Source organism: Nymphalis io, chromosome 17 (assembly GCF_905147045.1).
Source record: "Nymphalis io chromosome 17, ilAglIoxx1.1, whole genome shotgun sequence".
In the NCBI taxonomy this organism is placed as follows: Eukaryota; Metazoa; Arthropoda; class Insecta; order Lepidoptera; family Nymphalidae; genus Nymphalis; species Nymphalis io.
Genome location: NC_065904.1, coordinates 8,756,557 through 8,771,814, shown reverse-complemented (window position 1 = coordinate 8,771,814; position 15,258 = coordinate 8,756,557). Strand labels below are relative to the sequence as shown.

General features: G+C 33.9%; 2 protein-coding genes across 2 annotated transcripts in view; both read right to left on the bottom strand.

Moving 5' to 3' along the window:
• The window catches only part of LOC126774826 (tyrosine-protein kinase receptor torso-like), a 177,515-nt gene that overhangs the window by 14,402 nt on the left and 147,855 nt on the right, over positions 1-15,258 (bottom strand). The window lies entirely within an intron of this gene.
• Positions 7,716-9,159, bottom strand: LOC126774915 (NADH dehydrogenase [ubiquinone] iron-sulfur protein 5). Its single transcript, XM_050496574.1, has 2 exons — positions 8,929-9,159; positions 7,716-7,805 (listed from the first exon to the last, which is right to left on the bottom strand). The coding sequence occupies exons 1-2, from the start codon at positions 9,145-9,147 to the stop codon at positions 7,716-7,718; spliced, it is 309 nt and encodes a 102-aa protein (XP_050352531.1). The 5' UTR covers positions 9,148-9,159.

Genomic DNA, 15,258 nt, shown 5'->3' with positions numbered 1-15,258 from the left:
GTCTGTGACAGAAACAAAGACCTAAGCTTATAAGTTTTTTTAATAGCTAAATAATTTAATCTATTGAAACATTTTTTTAAACTTTTTTTCAATGAGGCTATAGAACTGTCGGTAAAAATATCATAATTAAAACGAATACTATTATAAGAGAAACACATGCGGTATAAAGGCGAGTGGCTAAGTACATTTGTTTTAGAGGTAGGAAGACAAAAGGTCATACAATATCGCATGTGACTATTTGGGCGAGGAATGGAAAACTTGCACAAACTTGAAAAGGGATTGCACATGTTTACTGAGGTAAATTATATACGAAAAAAAAAGTTAACATACCTTTCTAAAAATAAGTTATCTTTCTAAAATTAAAATGCGGAAATTATTAGTTTTATTATTAGATTATTATTTATTGATCCGTATAATAAATACACTTCCTTACTGATATTATAAATGTGGAAGAGAGTTTGTTTGTTACGTTTTCAAGTCTTAATAACTCAACCAATCATTATTAAATTTTGCGTACACATTGTTTGGGGTACACGAAATGACCGAGGGAATCTTTATACATCCCCCCTTCGGCTTTGCGGGTAAAGCCACGGGTGGAAATTAGTTTTGAATAAATATAATTTATTTAAAATTAATGGTGTTGGTGTGGAGTTATAATTTAGACTGAAAAAAAACGTTGAGTAATAAGTAACCAAGGTAACGTTGTGCCTTAAGTGCTTATGTAAAGAGGCAATTTTTTTTATATATTTGTGTTAAAACGCTTTTGTAAAGTGTAAACTAAACATTTTAAAAGACAATGTCTAAGTTTATAAATTATTGTTTATTTTAAATTATATCGTTTTTTGAAAAAGCAACGTCTGTACAACTTCATAATTTCTGATTTGTTTTAGATGTTGCTCATATGACATGCAATATGGCAACCTTCTTTATTTTTACTATAAAATCAACTATTTTTTCAATGAATTATTTTATATGAGAATTATAAATTAATTGATTTATTATTTAAACTGAGGCTTTTGTTTTTAGAATGAATATAATATAAATCGATTATCTGAAATAAATTATATTTTAGTTATACCTGAACTTTTTAAATTTACATAATTAATGATATGCCCCTCAGGCTATGCCGATTTTACTAGTATTATTACCGCAATTTTTTTCCTTATATCACGCATCAATTACATCGCATATATGTGATGTATGACGACAAAGATCGAGACGACAACGGACAAAAACTATCTTCTATCCCGTTGGAACAAGGTCTAGTTCCAAACGAGATTGTACAAAAGCAAGATTATATTATAATTATACGTATTTTTTTAATACAAAAGATTTATTACATAATTATGATGTTATGTGATTTTATACATTTGTATACTCACCGAGTTGAAAAATAAATCACTGCACACAGCTTCCGCAAGATCTTTTATCTGGTTAAATGACGCAGGAAGATCATTAACCAGAAATTCTTCGCCAATAGTCGACCAAATGTTCTTACACAACATTAAAAATAAAATCAATCCTATCTTCATTTTAAAAAATTATTTATTAAGCAAATTAAAATTGATCATAATTATAGAATCTAAAGCTCTTTAACAACAAAGAAGTAAACGGCTGACTGGTGCTTAAGAAGGATCATTGAAATTCAAACTTAGTAATACTTCAGTAACTTTTGGTTCAGTTATAACAGGCACACGTGAGAGTCCGAATCGCGCACACTCCGATTGACTGCGTTCTGAACTGGGGCGCTGTGGAGCGTCGCCGATCTTACGGGCGGGCGCCTCCACCACTCGCAATTTTTTTAAAACAATCACTAAAAACTCATTCAGCCAAATGATTGATTGGTCCAATTATATTTATTAACTATTACTCAATACTTTATCACGTTACGTTATACATTTGATAACAGAAATGAATGGTAGTGCGTAATTTTACGCGTAAACAGATTGCAATCGACATTGTTATATTATTGTGCAAAATTAGCTTTTTGACCTATGCTATGTATAATTTGGAAAAGTATAATAACATTAATATATACAGCAAAATCATAAAAAAATAGCATTTTACATAGGATAACCGTGTTGAACAAACTACTTCTAATCTAACTTTCATATTGGCATATTGTATAATTTTAGAATACATAAATTTGATTGGATTTAAAAATAGCTTATATTCTAATCTAGACGTTCTGTTTTTATAAACATATTTCTTATGTTTAGAAAAATATAAAAGTATTGTATATTATTATTATTATTAATTAAAACTAAAACTGTAATAAATATACGAAAATAATTTTTAAAAGATTTTTAAAATGTGGACAGAACAGTTCAACGGCAATATATGTTTCTTATAAAAATCACAGTTTTACTTTTTAAGTAAAAAAAAATAACCAGTAACTCTAGTTTAATTCATTTTTACAAATTATTACTCTTTATCAATACATAATTAAAACATTTTAAGCGTTTTCTATAAATAAATATCGCAATTAACACTTTTCATCTTTAGTTTCAGAATTAATCCTGTAATAGCTTGAATCAATAAAAAATATACAATAATAAAAATATATTGAGGCACAGACCATATAATATACGAGTATATTTAATCCCTTAATTTTATTTTATTTTTATTCAGAATTGATAAATGGAAATGAAAATAACATAATTTTAAAAATAAACATCATTAGTACCTAGTATTACAAAAAAAGTATTTCGATGAAGTAATCTTTTAAAAATGTAATCTTAATCAGGTGCATATAATAGCAAGTATTCAACATTTTCAAAAAAAAATGTATCACTTATTCAAATATCTGTCTGTGATTTATATTTAAAATATCGAACGGTAAATGATAAACCAATTCTCTTGAGGATTTATTCAGCACAAGGTAACGGTTGTCCTCTTTATTTTAAACCTTATTTTATCTCAATCAAATGATTTGCATACATTTCGCAAGAGCGTACGTAACCAAATTCGATTTTCTGAATGTTACTAATTTTAGTATATTATAGTTTTTTTAAATGTGTATAAAATAAACTTTTTTATTCCGTAGAAAGATTTTTCGCCTAAATTTCGTGAAAATTATTTTAAAATAGACCATAAGAGTACGGAGCGACCATATATTACTACTTGAATGTGAATTCTACAGAACGTATGAGGCTAAAATTATTCACAAAACAATTATTTTGAAATTGAAATGTAAGAGCGGGCACGGTCGAGCTCGACAATATTTTTCGATGTCGATTAAATTGTGGACCTAAGCATATTATAGACATGCGTTGAAGAATTTTAAGTGCGTATGTAACAGAAAAATATTTATAATGAATATATTATTTCCCCTTCCTTTATTCGCTGCTTTAGTGTTGTATGCTATAAAAGTATTATTATAATGTGATATTTATTGTACTTGTGACATTAATTTTTCTAAAAAGTACTTAAGTGATGCTTAATAATATATACTTTTTTTATTAAGGTAGTTTTCATAGTTTTTTTTTTTGTATAGATTCTCTAGAAAAACACTGTGAATAATATCAGTTGAAGGTCCGCAGATTCTACTACACGGGACAGACACTTATACAACACATTAGGCACGCTCAATTCATTTCCCAGTCAAAATCGTTCGAAGATGAATTATTTATTTAGTTGGAACGAGGCACTGAAAGAATGATACGACCGTCAGAATAAATGCTGTAAAAATAACACTACCTGGCCTCTAAAGTCACCTACTTGTTGCACCTGCAGGTTTACTTACATTCCGTTATTGGGCATTCATAAATATAGCGATATAGGTATATTAATTATCTTAGCTTAAAATATAAACAATATAAAAAATTTATACAATGTAACATTATTATCTATAAAAGTGCAATAAATTTTAGACAGTTTATATTATGTATTACAATTACAACCAATATTATCAGTATTATAATCACACTAAGACTCTAGTCTCGATTATGTATTATTATTCTTTATACATATTTAATATTACAAAGACATCCGGCATAGATACACCCTACTACTCACATTAGCACTCTGGCACATTGTCAAATATATAGATAAATATATCTTAACATAAATACTAAGATAATACCAAAGAAAATGACTAAGTTTGTCATTAATTGGACAAATTATTAATTTAAAAAAAAATAGCAGTTGCACAATACTTCCCGAAGTTGTGGATCCCACTCAATTTCGCGATAAAAAATGAAAAGTTATTTACGATCTGAATTTATCTCGATCTATAAATTAATAATGTCGAAGTCTGTCAATAAATAAAATCAGAATATTTTAAATTTCTAGGAACCATTTACTACCCTTGACGTGACATTTAAGTGATGTTATCCGAGCGATAACCTTCTAAGCGACCAAAGAATTTGTCATTTAAATAATGGTAATATATCTTAATAATAGTTTTTAATATATGTATTTTATATCTTTACACATACAGAATATAATTATAGAATAAGAATTAATGGATCCCACTCAGGTAAAAAAAACTTGATTGAATTCGAAGCACGTCAAGACAAAAAAATATGAACGGCAATAACTTTTTTTTATAAATAGGTACTGTCTATTTATGGTTGAAGTTCATATTAAATCCACAAATCGAGAGCTTAGATATGTAGTATTAATAGATAAATCTTCAATCTGCGTCCCTAAATGAAAGTGAAATGTCAGTTGTCACAAGACTAATCAACCACAGATATTTAATTAATCCTTTTCTCTTTCTCTCTCTGTACGTTTTATTGATTAATTTATTAATATCTGTCATAAGATAAGAACATTGCAGAAATAGCTTCACATATTTCTATAAATCACAAACTAAGTTTTAAAGCTAAATAGGAAGTTAAATAGTTCTCAAGATTAAAAAAATCATGACTAGTCTAAACGTGTAAGAAACAGCGAGCAGTGATGCTTCGGATATAAATAATTAATATAGAGTAACTTTTACTTACAAGATGTTATGTTCATGTTTCTACATAAAATATTTGCGCAACAGCTTATGTTGTCTAATCTCATTAATATAGTTATGCAATTTTTACGTTGGGTCAACTTATAGGACACATGTTTACACGTTACAATCAGCCTTTTATTTCCTCTTCTAAGAGAATTTTTAATTTTGAGATTTTTGTATATTTTGTGTACATCGATGTGATTTTAGTTCTTTAATATCTACGCCGATTGTGAAATTATTTTAATGATTTTTTTTAAATAAATGTAAATCTTTTGAGAAAATAAATGTCTCTAACCGTGGAATGTGGAAATTCATCAATTGTAAAACAAGACAAAGCTTGCTGTTGTAAATATTGATATATTATACAATATATGCCTATGAATTTATTTATTGTGATTATTTTTAATTTATATTTTAATTTACTCCTATGTAATAAATAGTGTTATTTACTAACTTCACAAAGCAAAAACCTTATTCTTAACGCTAACCTTACACTTTATGATTTTCAGTACGCAATATGATTAAGGTGATAATAATTCTCTGTTCTTATCAAACTTGTTGTGTCGTAGAATAAATAGATATAAAAAAAAACTTTTTTAAAACACACCTATCAAATTGTATATACTAAATGTACACTTGAAAAATGAGTACACTTTAGTATATTGGATTTATATTCAGACGACATTTGATCCATATATACTAAATAATAGGTTGTATTGGAATTCAAAAAAGGCGTAAAATAAGACACACGCCTAAATAATTGATACAAATATGATATATGTTTATCATATCATCTTTAAATCCCACAAACCGCATTGGATAAGCGTCGTGGAGTAACTTTCCACACCTTTTCAAGGAGAGGGCCTTGGCCCAACATTGGGACCTTTACAGGCTGTTATCTTTTACTTTAAAGTTTAATGTGAGTGTAAGATAAGTGAAATGATTGTATGAGATATTTTAAATAGAATACTATTAGGACTTAACACACGGAAATATTTGTCCTCTCCATTATAAAAGGACATTAGCTCTTGAATTAATCGGTCTAAAAACGCAATAAGGTCGAAAACCTTTGAACAGTTTCCGTGTCATACACATTCAGATTAAATTTTTTATATATATATTTTTTTTGCCAGAGGGCACCGATCGATTTCATCAGCTACCTGGGCATTTGATATAACCTTCACTCGTATTTCATTAGCAAAGGCCGGTCAATAACCTATGAAGATTAAGATGTCGAATTATTAATATGTTAGTCTCGACATTTATTTCATCATAAAATTCTAATAACTTATGACGTAAAAGGACTATTTATAATTAGTGAGACACCTAAGCTAGTTGTCATATTTGTAGTATACGCACCCTTTTACTTAATAGTACCGATTTCCCACACGAGACACCACCGACACTGATCTAATTTAATTTATTTGATTATTTTCATAACGCCACTTTGCTTAATTCCTAAGATGTTTTAAGTAGGGTTAGTAAGTTGCTTCACGATATATTTACAACTACATTATTTTAATTCACTATAATAATGATTATTTTATTAATAATATTGATTATTTTAAAAAATGCAGGTAGTGAAGAAAAAATTATAAGTAGGTATTTATTACAAGTTTCCATATCTTCAGTCACTGGATTTTTTGATACAATTCCGTAATTTTTTTTACTTTTCTAATAAAAGATATCAGAAATATTATTCAATATAAAATTATGAAAATTATATAAAAAGCGTGGATATAGTATTCATTGATTTCAATACAGTTGAATATTTGTTTTAACTTATTTGTAGTGCTTACAAGGTTTATTGCTAGTTTCTCTCGGTAGAATTTACTTTTTGACCCGGTGGTAGTTTTATATTCCAGTGAAAAGACAATTGTAAAAAGTAGGTATTGGTGTTTTCATTTTGATTATTATATATTTTTTATAAATTGTATATTTAAATATATAACAAAAAAATTATATATTTTTTTGTTATATATTTAAATTAACCAACCAACTTGTTATATATTTAAATTAACCAAGCGACTTAAAATAGCTCTTGTATTTTTTATTATTATTATATTATTAGTTTTATATATCAATTTGTATAAGAAACAAATTTCCGGCTTTTGTTGTTGTGTTTCAAACGAACATACCACTTAGCAACCTTAAACTATCCGCGTGGATAAATAAGTGATCAAATAAAGATTCTAATCCATCATTTGACATGCAAGAATTAATAGTAAATAGTTTGGCGCTTAAATTCCGCGCAAAAAAGCTTTCGACCGACCATGACTGCTACGCAAAAAAATCGAGGTGGAGTTCGGCCGCGGCGCGGCATTTGAGTTTACAAGTACTCCCAAATTTAATATAGGTACCGGCACATATTATGATCTTCTATGTTGAATGTCGGTGATAAATTATGTTATGCGCAAAAATGTGTACATTAATTAAATTTGACATTAATATATGCCAAATATTTAACACAAATTCTCATACATATTTTATTCATTTAAAGTATAAAAATAATATTAAATAATTATGTATTATGTTTATAATTTTAAAATGAAGCTTCGAAATAACTTGTTATTTAAAATTGTAAATTTGTAAATTGTTGTGAGGCATAAATGTCTATAAACTGAATTAATGAAAAGATCGATCATTAATTTATTTTTACTACATAATATACGATACAATATAATATGTCTTTTTGCTGTTATACGTTTTCATTAAAAATAAAAAAAATATCTAAAGATGACAATTTTAAATACGTAATACTTTATTTTCAGAAACTATCAACTTTTGGCGATTTATACTTGTTATCTTCATCGAGTAGCCCGCAGGCGATCTGCCGATCGCGCTCTTTGCGTAGAGCCTATGAAAAAATATTTTTCCACGTGTTAATATACTTTTTTTTTATAGAATAGGAAGACGGACGGGCGACGGCGTAAGCGAAAGCGACATTGGCATTGTAAGAAATGTCAACCATCGCTTACATATCCAATGCGCCACCAACCTTGGGAACTAAGATTTTATGTCCCTTGTGCCTGTAATTACACTGGCTCACTCACCCTTCAAACCGGAACACAACAATATTAAGTATTGTTTTGCGGTAGAATATCTGATGAGTGGGTGGTACCTACCCAGAGGAACTTGCACAAAGCTCTACCACCAGTGACGCTTACATCAAGTAGAGATGTACTGTACATAAATATTACATAATACATAATAAATATTGCTGTTTTTAGTTAATTAGTATTTGTATATTTAACATCGAATTATTTCTATCATAAATAATTATTATCAGCTCTATTTATGTATGAAGAAAATCGTAAAAACATATTGCAATCGCTATTCTTTTAAAAAAACATCTAATAAATTCGTTACCGTTAATCAATATATATTCTCCGAATAAAATGTCACGTTTACCAAAAGAGATTGATTGATTTAAAATTAAATAAAATGATATAATATTTGTTACATATTTTTGTAATAAGAAATTAAATTTTAAGTTCAGATATTATGTAGTACATGCTACGCTGTTACCCTCGCTCCTCGGTCCCTCTTTGGGCCGCGATGGCGCAGTCAATATAGCTCGTGGATGTTAACTGAAGGTTGCGAGTTCTAGGAAAAGCACCACTAAGACATGTAATTTGCGCTTGTGTTTAAAATCAACATCATAATGAAACCTTTATGTGCCGAACGATATTTTGACAAATGTCCACCCCCACACCCGCCACAACCAAATCCTCTTTTAACAGGATAGGCCTTTGGTCAGCAGATGATTGTTTTTTATTACCTGCACAGCCTTTTGGGGATAACATGCAAACCTTCGTATTTTTATTATTAAGTAACGACATGATATAATTTAAAGATCAATTTTTTGTTTATAGGTAATTGCTATTTATTTTGTGTTCGTTTATTTTAGGATATATTTTAATGAGTATTAGATAAGAATATTAAGTGAATATGTACGTTAACTAATATTACGTCCGTACCATGAATCGCATGAACTGTTTTCTTTTTGATTGACATTCATTAAAATCTTCAATAAGTGCGTAACATTTCTTGGGTCCACGGTCAAATCCGTAAGCTTCGATGCAGTCCATCATGTCCATCTCTTGAGTAGCACATTTACCTAGCAGCTGGTCAGATAGCATCCCACCCGTTATGTCCGTGAAAATTGTTCGTAAAAATGGCGACACTTGATCAGCCATACTTTTAAAACTTAAATATCTTGAGGATTTAAATCAAGTGATGTAATAGTGACTCTTTGAAGTTAATTTGACTTTTATTTTTTTACTGCGAAAGTGAAAGCAGTTTCTACTTGTTTTTTATTTTGGCACAATAAGTCATTACAGCCAATTGAGCTTGAAGATAGATATTTTGCATTTGTAGTAATGCACCGTCAACAGATAAATGAACGATGTTTTTTATATTGTTATAGGTACTTATTAAACGTAATTTTTATCATGTATTTCATCAACCCAATATCAGACATTCCATCATCCAAATCCTCGCTTTCATCCCATAAATCATTAATGATAATGATAATTCGTTCTGATATTGTATCTAAATACACTTTTCTATTCTACAATTACTGTTTATTAGCAAGTACCTACAAATGTATATTACTCCATTTCTCAATTTTTCATTAGTATTATAGCATTCATAATGTGACTTTTTTATGCGACGTAAATTTTCAATGTCCTTTTTATATACTTTATTAAGAAAGCTACTACTTATTACTATAAACGTAAGTCCCTAAGCTGATTTATTTCTGCACATTTATGGTTCTTACATAAAACACATACTAGTTATAAAAAATAAACACAATCTATTTGACTTGTAAAAAGTAGAAAATACGATTATATTATAGATGTAAAAAGAAGCAGATACACACTAGCGCGCGAAATTTAGAGATTCAATAACGTCTTAATTGGGACTTTTTTTGACATATTGCTATAAGTTGCTCATCGTCACGCAAATAAAAAACGAAAATGCCGTAGTGTCATATAGAAAACAATTTCTATAAGTACAAACTTATAATAACGCTAAGCTAAATAAAATACAAGGCATATACAACATGTAAATACCGAAAATAATTATTTGTGTATTTCTATATAATGAAAGAAAATCTTTTTTGTTCAGTGTCATGTCCAACTATACATTATAAATTAGTGTAGATGCGATACGACATCGTAGTTCCTAGGTAAAAAATAGGAAATTAATAAAACATAAATATTTTTCCATTTCTATCATGTTTTATTTTTGTGTTCTTCCTTCCCCCATACTTGAAAATTATCATTGAGAAGCATAAAATTTAATAGTTGAATCCCCCACACCAGACAAGACTTTAAAGAAACATTTCAATTCGATAACTGCAAATATATGGAAAAATTGACAAATGCAATAATCACCTGAAAATTCCACATATGTATGCACATAATGCATTGGAGCAGTTTAGCGAAATAAGCTTCAAATGTTCTTTTCGAAAGCGACGTTGCTTTAGTCCTGCAGTGAGACATTTGCGTTTACTTTTATGTGTAAATTGCATATACATACAATGCATACGAGTGCAACATATATAAAAAAAACTCGCTGAGCTTTTTTTCGCCGGTTCTTCTTAGGTCTGAGGTGCTTATTTCCGAACCGTTCGTAGATTTATGACAGTCAATAAGTAAGTGTAACGCTTCTATATTTAATAAAAATTTTGACTTTGACTTTGACTTAGAGCGTTAAATTATAAGGAAGAATGATGATTTTAATTATTATAATATACTAGCTTCGTACGAGTAAAATGAGGATTATCCTGTGCATTTTTTAATCAATAAGGTATAAACATTCGCCAATCGATTTATTTGCATTTACAGTGAAGTTATAATGACTGCCTCGTTGGTCTAGTGGCTAAACATAAGGCTGCAAACTTCGAGGTCGGGCCAATAAAAAGTTATTGGGTTTTTCTGTCTAAAATTCTTAGTAACAACCCGGAATTTGGAAGGGTGTACACTCCCGTACCTCGTAAAAGCACGAAAAGCCGTTAGTCCTGTGCCTGAACTCTTTCCGGTCATGCTGGATTGCCGTCTTATCGGATTGTGAGAGTTAGGGAATAGAGAGTGCATCTGTGCACATTATTTATACATATAATAAATCTGTAACTGATCATGTACATTGAAGGTATATGAGTAAAACTATTACCGGTGGCTCTTATCAACGCAATAGAACCCAGACCAATGTTTGTTAGAATTTTTGTCTGTTTGTCTGTGCGTTTGTGCACGCTAATCTTAGAAACGTCTTAACAGATTTGAGTGCGGTTTTCACTAATGTATTGTGGTTAACTTCACTTATTTAATTATAAGTGAAGTTAACCAAAAAAAGTTGTTTGTTTTATTTCAATCAGTTTATAAATAATAAAGTTATTTCAATTTAAAGTATCATGTCGAACATTTATTTGATACAATTGCTATAAAATAACTGTTCTTCCAAAGTGAGTTGAATTCAGATCCATATGATCAATCATATTGAATGGGATTCAGATAATGCATTATTTGAAAAGTCGGTTTGATATATTAATTCTTATGAAAAATATCGAGACAAGACCATAGACAGTTTTTAGTACTTTTTATAGTTTCGACATGTTATTACAACGGATAGTTGATTAGGTTGTTTGAAAACACTCATACATACATACGTATATATTTTCGGTTTGTAAATAACTTTGTAAGTTAAAAGTTTATAGGTTAGGTGGGTATTTCGTGTCGTCACGGTAGCATACGAAAGCGATCCCGTGACGCTCCTCGTTAAGACGGAAACCATACCGTTGGTTTTTTAGTGGGTATTCCGATGTTCGGTGCGCACTCGGCGCCTTGGACACCGGCGATCCCCACATACCGCCCCACTGTTCCCGGGAAACGCGTAATGCGTTTTTCCAGCGTTAAAATTAAAAAGGTATTTCGTGTCGTTGCCGCATATATATATTTTTATAGTTTTGTTAAATTTATTGTTAGTCGGTTAGTTTTGACAAGTGAAGCCTAAAATATATAGAAATAAAATCGTGACCGCGTGTTATGGTGGAAATAATACTAGCAGCATTTCACCTTTGAATCGCATTTCCGATTCTCTGGGCGAAAAATGAACCACTTAGCCGGTTAGTTGATAATAATTACTTATTAAAAAAAAACAGATTTACGTTTCATTTTTAAAAGTACACAATTTTCTGTGAAGGTATGGTTTGCGGTCACAATAAATAAAGCACAGGGAAAGACATTCAAGTATATCGGAATAGATTTAAGGGAATGATGTTTTTCTCATGTATGATTTCAATTATATATTGCCCTATCTAGATCCGGGTGCGGCAAAAACCGAATAAATACTAATAATGCCCATAATACAATAATGCCCGAGCGAGTATTGCCGCGATGGGTGTTGGTCCAGTGGAGACGGCTGTTGAACCAATGCCGGGGGAAACTGTATTGACCTGCCGGACAGGGAGACCCGAAGAAACGGCTGTTCCGCTGGCCGCCCGTGGCATAGTACAGGGGCCCGAGCGTGCCTAACCAGCTCTCGAGGCTGCCCCACCAGGCCACGCATAATCTCGGGGTGGACCGTCGTGCCGGTTGGTGACCGGAAGGTGGGGTCCCGGCGGCCACTTCCGGGGGGTTCGGGGGCCCTTCCGTCCGGCGGATCAGTATATTTTCCTTTTTGGCAAACATTTGGGAAAACACGCCTCCATACTTTGCCCATCCCTATCGTGGCAATACGTCGCTCGCCTCACGTCTCTTTTCCTAATTTCCAAATGGTAGCGCAAATAAGAAATAACGGTCGTTCAGCGGTGCACACCCCCACCATACCCACGCTGTTTGAGGTCGAGTTCTCTAACATCCGAGGACTCCACGCTAACCTCAACGCTGTCCACCACCATCTCGAGACAGCACGGCCAGCAATGTTGTTTCTCACGGAGACGCAAATACTCCGCCCTGCCGACACCAGCTACCTTAACTATCCCGGCTACATGCTTGAAGAATCTTTTAAAGCGAAAGCCGGAGTATGCTTGTTCGTCAGGGCGGATGTTTGTTGTCACCGATTGCGCTGCTTGGAGGACCCCTCCTTCTCCATGTTGGTGGTACGTGTGGACCTGGTTCGTCAGAGTCGAGTCTACGTGTGCCTCTACAGATCCCACAATGGTGACTTGGAGACAAGCCGATTATTCGACCATCTTAGTCGGGTGGCAGATGCTGCGCAAGAGCAGTTTCCTAACGCGGAATTGGTGTTTTTGGGGGATTTTAATGCTCACCATGAATCATGGTTGAAATCCCTCAAAACTGACCATGCTGGAAGAACTGCTTATGCTTTTGCTCTCACACACGACTTGACCCAACTGGTTGATCAGCCCACCAGGATCCCAGACATTGATGGGCAAGCGCCTTCTCTACTGGATCTTCTGCTGACTTCTCACCCGGTGGAATATCAGGTTGTGGTTCAAGCTCCACTTGGTTCTTCGGATCACGGCCTTATATCTACCAAAGTGCCACAGGCCAAGCTGCCGCCATCAGCGGTATGCAAACGTCGCGTTTGGCACTATAAGTCGGCAGATTGGGACGGTATGCGCGATTACTATGCGTCAGTCCCTTGGAAGGAACGTTGCTTCAGTGGGAATGACCCGACAGCTAGTGCCGCTGCTGTTGCTGATGAGATCATGTTAGGAATGGAATACTACATTCCTAGCTCAGATCTCATCAACAGGGGTACGCGTAACCGTTGGTTCACGCGTGAATGTGCCGACGCTGTATCATCTAAGCAGGCGGCATATCGCGCGTGGATCAACGGCTGCATTAGCGGGGCATCTAACATTGACTCACTGAAAGCAAACTACAATAAAAATTCCAAGTCCTGTAGGAAGGCATACACGAGAGCGGATGCACAGCGCATTGTACAGATTGGTCATGACCTTATTTCGCATCCTAGGGGCTCCCGTAGCTTCTGGCGTCTGAACAAGTCTGTGCAAAACAATTTCTGCCAACCTTCGCTGCCACCGCTCAGAAATCCGGACGGATCGCTAGCTCACAGTCCGCAGGAGAAAGCCGACCTCCTGGCTAAACTCTTTGCCGACAACTCTGTGATCGATGATTGTAGTGCGCAGCCACCAACAATACCTTCATGTGGCCACACGATGCCTGACATCAAAATCAGGCAACGTGATGTGCGTGCGGAGCTGCAATCACTCGATATACGGAAAGCTAGCGGTCCCGATGGAATACCAGCCATTGTACTGAAGAAGTGCGCGGCGGAGCCGTGTTAACGCGCCTGTTCCAACTTTCTCTCTCTTCGGGATGTGTGCCGGAGGCTTGGAGAAGAGCTAATGTGCAAGCGGTTCCCAAAAAAGGGGATCGGTCTGACCCGGCAAATTATCGGCCAATAGCTATCACCTCAGTACTTTGTAAGGTGATGGAACGGATTTTAAACAACCAACTGATCCATTACCTAGAAGATCACTGTCTAATTAATGATCGTCAGTACGGGTTTCGACCAAAACGGTCCACAGGTGATCTTCTAGCGTACGTAACGCACCTCTGGGGTGAAGCTATCGACAAGCATGGAGAATCGTTGGCTGTCAGCCTCGATATCTCCAAGGCTTTCGACAGGGTCTGGCACAGAAGTCTTCTCTCCAAGCTACCGGCATATGGTCTGCCTGCTCAGCTATGCACCTGGATTGCCAGCTTCCTACACAAGCGTAGCCTTCGTGTTTTAGTAGATGGTTGCGCTTCACAATTCTATGTAGTGAATGCTGGCGTCCCCCAGGGATCTGTGCTATCTCCCACACTCTTTCTTTTGCATATCAATGATATGCTCTCTCTTGGGAACATACATTGCTATGCAGATGATAGTACAGTGCATGGTGGATACCACGGACGCGCAGTGGCTGGGCGGGCGGAAACTGAGGAGAGGCGGGAGAATCTTGTTATTGAACTCGATAGGACATTAGAGCTCATCGCCAAATGGGGTTCTGATAATCTTGTTGAGTTTAATGCCAAGAAAACACAGGTGTGCGCTCTCACAGCGAAAAAGTCACCATTTTACCCTCATCCCTCCCTCTGTGGCACACCGCTAATGATACAAAGCAAAATCGCCATGCTGGGGATTGACGTTCGTTGCGACCTTAGTCCAAGGGATTACATCGAGGCTGTTATAAAAACAGCTTCACGGAAACTCGGAGTTCTGAACAAGGTGCGGCGCTTTTTCACGCCACAACAACTGTGCCTGCTGTACAAAACACAGGTACGGTCTTGCGTGGAATATTGCTCGCACCTTTGGGATGGCTCCGCTAAGTA

Excerpts from the sequence above, each read along its gene's own strand:
- LOC126774915 (XM_050496574.1), bottom strand. The coding sequence starts at position 9,147 with ATGGCTGATCAAGTGTCGCCATTTTTACGAACAATTTTCACGGACATA. Across the intron at positions 7,806-8,928 it reads AACAGTTCATGCGATTCATG|GCTCTACGCAAAGAGCGCGA; the intron begins GTACGGACGTAA and ends ATTTTTTCATAG.